Source organism: Melopsittacus undulatus, chromosome 4, assembly GCF_012275295.1.
Source record: "Melopsittacus undulatus isolate bMelUnd1 chromosome 4, bMelUnd1.mat.Z, whole genome shotgun sequence".
NCBI classification, from domain to species: domain Eukaryota; kingdom Metazoa; phylum Chordata; class Aves; order Psittaciformes; family Psittaculidae; genus Melopsittacus; species Melopsittacus undulatus.
In genome coordinates, this window is record NC_047530.1 from 35,378,849 (window position 1) to 35,388,175 (window position 9,327).

At 46.3% G+C, this 9,327-nt stretch overlaps 1 protein-coding gene across 1 annotated transcript; it reads left to right on the top strand.

Annotated features, from left to right (window-relative positions):
* The first annotated feature begins 650 nt into the window (after nt 1-650).
* On the top strand, nt 651-7,480 carry ZDHHC22 (zinc finger DHHC-type palmitoyltransferase 22). Its single transcript, XM_005148885.3, has 2 exons — nt 651-1,263; nt 5,446-7,480. Exons 1-2 carry the CDS (start codon nt 702-704, stop codon nt 5,709-5,711), a joined length of 828 nt encoding a protein of 275 aa, XP_005148942.1. The 5' UTR covers nt 651-701; the 3' UTR covers nt 5,712-7,480.
* Nucleotides 7,481-9,327: the final 1,847 nt, after the last annotated feature.

The window sequence follows — 9,327 nt, forward strand, 5'->3', positions numbered from 1 at the left end:
GCCGCAGCTGCGGGGCCGCCCGGCTCGGTAGCCCAGAGCCGCAGGTTGCATCCGAACATCACTTGACCAGCTGTTTTGTGCATTTTCTAATTTCGTGCAGAGCAGGGCAGCGGTCGTAGAGGTAATCTGTAGATCCGTGGCTTTAAAGGATAAATTAGAGCATTGGATTTGATCCGTATTGCAGTGGATTAGAGCAACCTCTCCCCCCTCCCCCCCCCCCCCCCCCCCCCCCCCCCCCCCACCCCCCCCACCCCCCCCCCCCCGCCTTTTCAATTCACTCCCCCCTCCTCCAGCACCACCTTTTTTTCCTCTCATGCAATACCAAAACTGACCCCGCCTGGCAGAGGGACTCTGTTCGGCGAGCAGAGCGGTGCCCACACCGCCGGCACACCGCGGGAGCCGCCGCTCCCCCCGACCCTCCGCAGCCCCTCCGGGGCAGCGCGGTTGCAAGAACCAGCGGCAGGCGCCGGGCTGGGGGGATTCCTCCGGGCGCTGGGGAGCGGTCACTCCCTACGGGCTGCTCCTTTGTCCCAGCCCGGCCGCGACCGTGGGGCGGCGGCGGCGACTGAGAGAGGCCCCCGGAGGGCATTTCCCGGAGGCAGCGGGGCCGGGACCCGGCAGGAAATGGAAGGATGAAGTGTGCAGCCGGAGCGGTGATGTTCCTTCTCTCCTTGCTTTCCCCTGCAGGAACGTAATCCGCAATGCTAGTTCTCAGGTTGCTCAATGTTGTCGCTCCAGCCTACTTCTTGTGCATCTCCCTAGTGACCTTCGTCCTCCAGATCTTTCTCTTCATCCCCAGCATGTTCAGAGACCCTTCCACAACCCCACTTTTCTCTCCTGCTCTGCTGCATGGGGCCCTCTTCCTCTTCCTCTCAGCTAATGCCTTAGGCAACTACGTCCTTGTGATCCAGAGCTCCCCCGAGGACTTGGGCAAGGGCTTAAACTTGGGCAAAGGATCCGAAGTGGTGGCGGACTGGCTGGATGGAAGCAGGTCCCCTGGTTCAGCCTTGCCCAGCACGCACTTCTGTAGACTGTGTGCCAGAGTCACCCAGAGGCATGACCACCACTGTTTCTTCACAGGGAACTGCATTGGGAGCAGGAACATGCGAAACTTCATCATGTTCTGCCTCTACACCTCCCTGGCTTGCCTCGATTCCCTGGTGGCAGGCATGGCTTACATTTCTGCTGCACTCTCCATGTCCTTTGCGAACCCACTGGCCTTCCTCACTCTGCTGCCTCACTCCATCAGCCAGTTCTTCTCAGGTAAGGACTCCTTCCTCAGAGATGAGGAACATGTTCCTCCTCCCAGATGCCTGGGTTGCAGGTGATGTGATCTTCTCTGGTAGCTCTGTGTGGGAGCTGTGGTGGGGAAATGGGCCAGAGGGACAATTGCCTGTGTTCAACAAATCCCTCTTTGCAGGCTAGAGACAGCCTTTGCAAAGAACTTTGCTTCACCTGAAATAGAGGCTGTGACTTACTCTGGGTTGCAGACACAACCCTATTTCTAATGCATTAGGCTCTGGAAAATGCCCCATAGTCAGCTTGCTGGTGATAGAATAGGTCTATCTGTCATGCAGGAAGTGTGTTGCAGTTAGATGGAGGAGAGGGTTTTCCTCTTTGTATTGCAGGTGAGGGGGATCTTCTGCTTGGCCTGCATCCAGAGTTAGGGGGGACTGTAGGTTTTTGCATCCTAAAAGTCTGCAGGGTCCCCTTATCTGAATCAAGATATTCTCATTCTCTTCACTCAGGTCCACTCCTCCCCTTCACTGTCACCAACCTCCTGCCTCCTGGCTGCATTAATTTAGTGAGATCTTGCCATTCTTCACCACAGGAGAACTGGGGTTCAGGCAACAGAAACCAAGAGAGGAGTTAATGTGACATGATTAGCTACCTCTCTTGTCACCTGGGTCTGGGGCACAAGTCCACAGAGAGCCAAGGGAAATTCTCTATGCCTCTCTTTGCAAGAGCTCCACATCAAAAGCAAATATCTCTTTCTCCTTGTCCCTATAGCTTGCCTTTCCTTCTGCTTCTCTTCCTTTCCCCTCTCTCTCTGCCTTTCAATAAATCCCCACAACCCTTCCCCTTCCCCCTCCTGATTCTGCTCCCGTAACTCTTCCTGTGCTTCTTCACCTTTCAACATGCCCTGAAACTCTCCAACCTCAACCTTTCTCTCTCCAAAACCAAGAGCTAGATAAAACCTGGTCTCAGAGAAGGGACTATGCTGGCAGCCTAAACTCTTACTCTGTCCTGCAAAGTGACTGCTGGAAATGCCATTTCTCCCTCCCTCCCCCCGCAAGCAGCTCATTTCTTACACGCTTAGATCAGCTTTTGTTAGACTAAAATACATATCTCATATATTTTAGCTTTGCATCTTCAGTAAGCAGGGCCTGGAGTTTCTTTTGGCTCGTGCACTGTCACCAGAAATGTTGAATGGGATCTGAGTGTGGAGTCTCTGCTGCTGGGAATACAGGAGCCAAAGAAGCCCCAGCTTGCTGCTCAGATTCCAGGCTGGGTTTGCAGGGTTGCCATCTGAAAACAAACAAATATCTCTCTACTTGGCAAATTAGCAGATTTGTCATGGTAATCACTGAGAGACAATAAACACAAAATCCTGCCATGGCATTTTTATGGAGTCATTTTTCCAAGTAGAAGAATTTTTGTAAATAATATTGCATGAGCTTCACTAACATTAAAAACACTGGGAACGTTTTCCCCTTGTGCCTAAGCTCAGCACAGCAGCCTGGGAGGGAGAGCAGGGATGTGGGAGGAGATTATCAAGGAATTAGTTCTCTCTCTCTGACTCTGAGGATCCACCTGCACCGAGCTGGGTTCTGGCATGTGTTTGAAGAGCCACTGAAGTGCCTCAGCTCTGGTGTCAGCAAGTGCAGTGCCAAAGGCAGCACGTGGGCAATGGTTGAGAGGGACACAGGGGGCTGGGAGCCAGAACACCCTCTGCATGCAGCAGCTCCCACCCAGTCTCTAGCTCCATCGGGGTGAAAACTGCTGCCTCACAGAGCAGTATACAGTTGTCTCCGTTGCTTGGGAGGCAGAGCCTGCTGGGTTTCTGCTGGCACAGTTAACCTCCAGTTTGGGAAAGAAAAACACAGCCTGGAATAGTTGTCTATATCATATTTTTCAGCTAACGTAAGTATTACTTTAGTGTTGTAGGATCTAAACAGAGCATTGCTAGAGCAGGTAAGAAACTTTGCCTTTCTTCTCCATCATGCCCTCTGCACTGGAGGAGGACTAAAAAGAGGATGAAGGGTGAATCTGCTGGGCTTATGTCAACTGAGTGTTCACTGCTTTCACGCTGGGAAAATTTTCAAGTGGCTTATTCTGCACAGACTTTGCTTGGACATGGATTCCAGAATCTGACCCAGAGTCTATAATTTCAGCCTGTGATTCAGCTTTTCTGGCGTAGATAATGTATGGCAATAAGACTGAGATCACACCAGTTCAGTTAGAGCAAAAGTGATGCACAAATGGAGGGCTCTTTTGTAAACACAGGTCAGTTTGGATCCACAAAAGAAATACTAAAAAATGCTTTATGTAGGTAACCTGAAGAAAAAAATAATGTATCTGAAGAGCATGGCTCAGAGATGCTTAATATTTGCAAGGGGAATCAAGGATAATTACTTTCTTGACGTTAAATTTCAGCAGCTCATAGAAATAAAGCTTACAGCTGCCTTGTAAAGGCTCTAAAGAAAATAGCTATCTTTCTCCGTATCCTACCTGAATAGGAGCTGTAAGAAAGAACAAATGTCTGTCCCGGTCTGGCCCAGTAAAAGAGGGGCAGAGAAGCCCATATTTAGCTTAATCTATCTACTTGATAGATTAAGTTATTCTGACAGAATTAGTATGAGGATTTGTCATCATCCCAAGGGGCTTGTTCTTCCCTTGCTGTATTGCCTATGAAGCCCACTGAGCTGAATGGGATCTAATGAGAAGAGAAAGATGACATTGCATTTAGGAAGAAAACTGAATGGCTCCTGTGCCTTTTCAAGTGAGGACAATCTCTGAAAGCTTGAGGCTGTAGTTCGTGTCCTTACAAATCATCCTCAGAGAAGCCTGCTAGCTGAGCCCAAAGCTTGATGTGATTGTCGCGGCTCAACCCCTATCTCTCACTTACAGCACTGCGAGGTGGAGAAACTGGGATTCACAGATTGCAAAACCAGATGACACCACCTAATCCAGCCTTCTGTATAAGAGGCAAGAGATGCTTATCCAGCTACACTTGCATTGAACTTAAAACTGAAGCAGCCAGATACCTGTTTTATGCAGCACACCTCTACCTTCCATGTAATCCCTGCTCAAGAAGAAATGCTCCTGTAGGGCCTTAGAGCAATGAGAGCTTTTACCTGCCTGAGCCTGTTGGCCCCATGATCTTCCAGAGGGACAGGAGCATGTGAGAGGTTTTTCATTGCTAAGCCTCATAGGAACCAGTGAGGGGACAGCAGCTATTTATACCAGTGTTGACATACATTTAATTTGCTTTCTGTGCCTGTGTGTAAATATGGATGTTTAATAATATACCAACATACACAGAATATGTGTGTACACATTTGTATGCACACAGAGTTATTATTTTAATGGGTTTTGATCTGCCTATGCACTGAAAGGTCACCCAGTGATACCTGCTATTATACTAATATCTTCCAGAAGGAGTTCTAAAATCATTGTAGAGGAAGGGGCCCACAGACTATTTTTATTTAACTATATTCAACATAAATACATACTACAAAAGCTGTTGAATTAGAAGCTTCTGACCTACAAAGTGCTTTGAGTATTCTAGCAGCAGCTTTAAAAAGGGTATTTGGATTGTATTTTGGAAAGTTTTCTGTTTCTGTTTCTTGCATTCATATGAAAACTGCCTTTGCCCAATGGTAGAAAAGTAATTTCTGTTTTATTTTTCCTTTAACATTTTTATTTTTATATATATACACATATATATACGTGCACATAGCAATATAAGAGAGAAAGAAATACCAGTATTAACGCACACAGTAAAGCTTCTGGAAGCATCTACATGCTGTAGGACCCACATCTCTTTTCAAAATGAACCTAGAAATCTTAGATTCACTGTGATGAGGGAGTAGATCCTTAAATAAATGAACCAATCTTCAAAACAGTGCTGAAGTCTTACAGACATGTTTCACCTTTGACTGAATTTGACCCTGTATTCTAGAATATAACAGCAATAGCAACAAAGGAGAAGTGTATGGAGACCATTATTTTACTATTTCCCCAGCAAGGTCTATTGCATCAGATGCTACAAAGGAAACAATTTTACATAGTTAGAGGAACCAGCCTGTCTTGCTCCTAACTCTGTGCTTGTGGTGAGAAAATATAGGCAGCTTATCTTGGGGCTGAATGTTACACTGGCATGTGAAGCATGTCTGAATTCTTTCCCTTATTGTCCTCCCTCCCCTGACTCTTGTCCCGTAGGAGCTCTCCTTAGCTCTGAGATGTTTGTCATCCTTATGCTCTACCTCTGGCTTGGGATTGGACTGGCCTGCGCTGGCTTCTGCTGCCACCAGATGCTGCTGATCCTTCGTGGGCAGACGCGGTATCAGGTGCGGAAGGGGATGGTGGTAAGAGCCCGGCCCTGGAGGGAGAACCTGCAAGAGGTCTTCGGCAAGAGGTGGCTGCTAGGACTTCTCATCCCTGTGCTGAATGTGGGAAGTGACTGCCACAGGCAGAAAGAGAAATAAAATCCCTGGGAACGTGTGTATGTATCCCATGCACACAGCACCTTCCCTCTTCTCTCCCACTGTCTCCTGGATCACTAAAGAGCTGGGCTACTCCATCTCTCGGGATTGCAGTCTCCGTGGGAGGAAATGACTGGCTATCAAACAGAATAAATTTAGCATATTAACAAGGAGATCACAAACCATGTAAATGAAGAGTTACTGCAGCTTAGTAGTCACATCACTGCACCTGCGCATGTGGCAACAGTCTGTGAACTAGCAGAAAAATTAGACCCTTCTGTGGCTTCCTGCCTTACTCCTCCAGCTCCCCGCCTCATTAGCCACCCTGTATAGTCCCTAATGAACCACAGCAGGAGCTTCAGAGAGCTTGGGCTGTTGTGGTAGACTGCAAAAAGGGTGTCTGTTCCATAGGAGGGATTTGCAGGGTGCCTTTTTTTGGCTCTTACATACTTGAGGTGACTCCATAGTACTGAGAAGCCTTTAATGACAGAACTGCAATGCAATCAAGCTGCCTAGGAGCAGGATATGCACATGGCTAATGCGGCAGGCAAACCTCTCCAGAGGTTAGAAAATCAGGAAAAAAAAAGAGAAATTAATAATTCTTAATTTTTGTTCTTGGTCTGCTCCCTATGCAATGATATGTCAGGACTGCAGCTCTGCTACTTATTTTTAGCAGTCCTTTGCCCAATGACACAGTCCAGGCAGAGCTGCCCTTCTGACGGGGAGCAGCAAGCAGATAAATCACAATCAGACAGAGGCACAAGGAGAGGAAACCGCAAAGGTGAATGAAAAGGCTGTGCCTGAGAAGCTGTGAAATGAGGCAGGCTATGCCTGCCTGGGAGAGAGAGAGAGGAGGAAGTGTGGATACACAGCGAGCTGTCAGGAGGGTGCCAGGAGCCCGGCTGATGTGTCTGAACCCTGATGCATCACCCTCTTGCAGGGGGTACCTGCACCATTAATGCTGTGAAGAGCTCAAAATCCCAGCAGATGGGGAGGTTTACTTCACTTTGCACTAAAACAAACAAAAAGACGTTTACCTCGGACATCCCTGCCACACCGTATTTAAAGGCTCTCCAGGGCAATTCCCTCTTGCACTGCTGCACAGGGGTAAATTCATCCATGTTATAACTCCATTAAGGAGGTTAATGGAATTACTACAGGGATTAATCAGCCTAATGTGTTGGTTGTTTTCTAGCTGCAGCAACAGCCCATGAGATCAGTGCTGAGATCCTGTGCTAATAGGTGCCTTAAGAAAGGATATCCTGACATCTCTACCAGGATCATAGTACTGGATTCCCCAGCAGCTGCAGCAGGAAGCCCCATTTTGGCAAACTGCATCAGCTTATGTGGGCTGGATAGGAATCCATTGATTCTCCTTAATAGGCTGGGGAATAAGCGGACAAGTTGTGAAAAATGTCATTTCTTCCCCAGAAACTCTCTCAGTGCATCCCAGGTAAGGGAATGCACTTGCTTTCATTCTTGCATTTCTCATGAGCCAGAACAGAGGCACTCATTCCTACAGGCTTTGTAACCGTCTTATACCACTTGACACTTGCATACACATTTGGATCAATAACAAACAAAGTCTATTGTGATGAGCAAAGTAACCATGAAAATATACTGGAAAAACCCTTAGCTGGATAATTAAAACATGTAGGATATAAGTCCTTCCACATAATGTGTGTTCGCATGAACATACTGCTGTTTCCATGTGTAATATGCTGTATTTCACTAACAGTGAACAATAAAAAGTGTTCTGCTTTTTTACAGGAGCTGCATTGTGCTTTTTTGACAGTTCATTAGCTGCCTCTGGGCATTGGTTACAGCATACACACGGACATGTTGAAGGAAAAAGTTAGGGTTTGTTTCTTGGCCTTGCCAATAATTCATTATAAGAGTTTGGACAAGTCCTTTCACTCTTCCTACTTTAATGTAATGACCAATATAAAAATGCATCTAATAATCAACTTGCAGACCCATTCTAATTTCTATTTATAAATTACACTATCAACCTCAACTGAAAGCTATAGAAAAATTAAGCTATTACCATTGGCCACAAACAACATCTTGATGTAAATTTTTCCTTACTGGCACAATGGCATCAAGGTGAGCAGACAGTCACCTTGTCGCTGGATCCAAAGCCAGCGCCTTGTGCCATACACCTTGCCTTGGAAGGATTCCCAAGATTATTCTTATTCCACAGACTAGTTGATCCAGCTTCTTCTCTTGTGCCTGTTTCTAAAAGCAACAGGCTCCAAACATCTCAGCAGCAGCTTTCTCACGTCAACATAAATTATGGTTTGACACCCTCTCCCTCTGCTTTTGATGCTTGCTTGGCACTGCAGTCTCATGGCACACAGCACCTGCAGCCATGCTGCCTCAGGCTTAAGCTTTTCAGGGCCACATGCTGAAAAGGGCACAACCAACTCAGAGTTTTGGTGGGGCACTCTGCAAAGACAGCCCCCACCCAGCACAACAGGATTAGCTGCCCATGAAGGCTGTTGCCTCTCCACACCAGGGTTGGATTGCACCCTGCCCTTCTGTCAGGGTCACAGATGTCTGCCCTCACTGTGAAGTCTCAGTCGTTGCTGGAGCACAGGCAGATCCCAGCTTGAGTAACTGCAGCACAGTTCCACACAATTATTCTTTCTGTCAGACACCTGTGTTCCTGGCTGCAAATTGCTGTATCACCATTTTATGCAGCTATACAGCTTCTTTGCAGCAACCTGCTGGATTTCAGCAGTAGTGGTGGGACTTTCAGATGGATACAGCCTTTACAGTTATGATCTTCTGGGATGAAACGAACTATAAAAATGTAACATTAGGCTGACCTTGTATACTGGCTTATTTCTCTGTTTGTTCCCAAGTGTGGGGACTGCCTTGTTTGGGGTAGAGTAGTGGTTCTGCAGGAGCAGTTGAGAGTAGCTCTAATTACCCAGCCACCCTGACATCCCTTCCTTGTCATACTTGTGCGTCCACTTACAGAAATCCTTGGCAAGAAAATGTAACAGGGCTTAACAACTGTGAACAGAACCTTTGCTCTTAGCTATGATTTAGTAAATGAAGGCTGAGCTCAATGGCAATGTCATAAATTCTAAATCTGTTTGATGGCTCTAAAGTTTCAAAAGGATAAATAATAAAAGCTTCTCATTTTCTGCGTTTAGAGAGCCATTACTTATTATTTGCATTTTATTACATAGCAGCTGCAATAACAAATGTATTTTGGAACATGATTTATTGTGACAATGTCTAAATACTTATAAATGTTTTAAAAATAAAACACTTAGGGCTTCTCTGGAAAATCAGATCAGCAACAATTCTTCTCTAATGATGCTAATGGCTGAAGTAAAAGATTCCTGTTGCTTAAGACGTTGGACAGAAACTACAGACTTTTGCTTAATGGCTTGTCTATTTCTAGTGTGGCTATTTGAAAAAAAATGGTGGCACCTCTAAGGTCTCAGAATTCTGCCCAATGACAGCATAAAACAAACTAGGGGATGCAACTGTGATGCAACACAGAAGTCTGATCTCATGTATAGTAAAAATCTCATACAAAATAAGTAGATGGCTTTCCTCTTCATACTACACTATTAGGCAGTGCTCAAGGCCTGCATGCAAA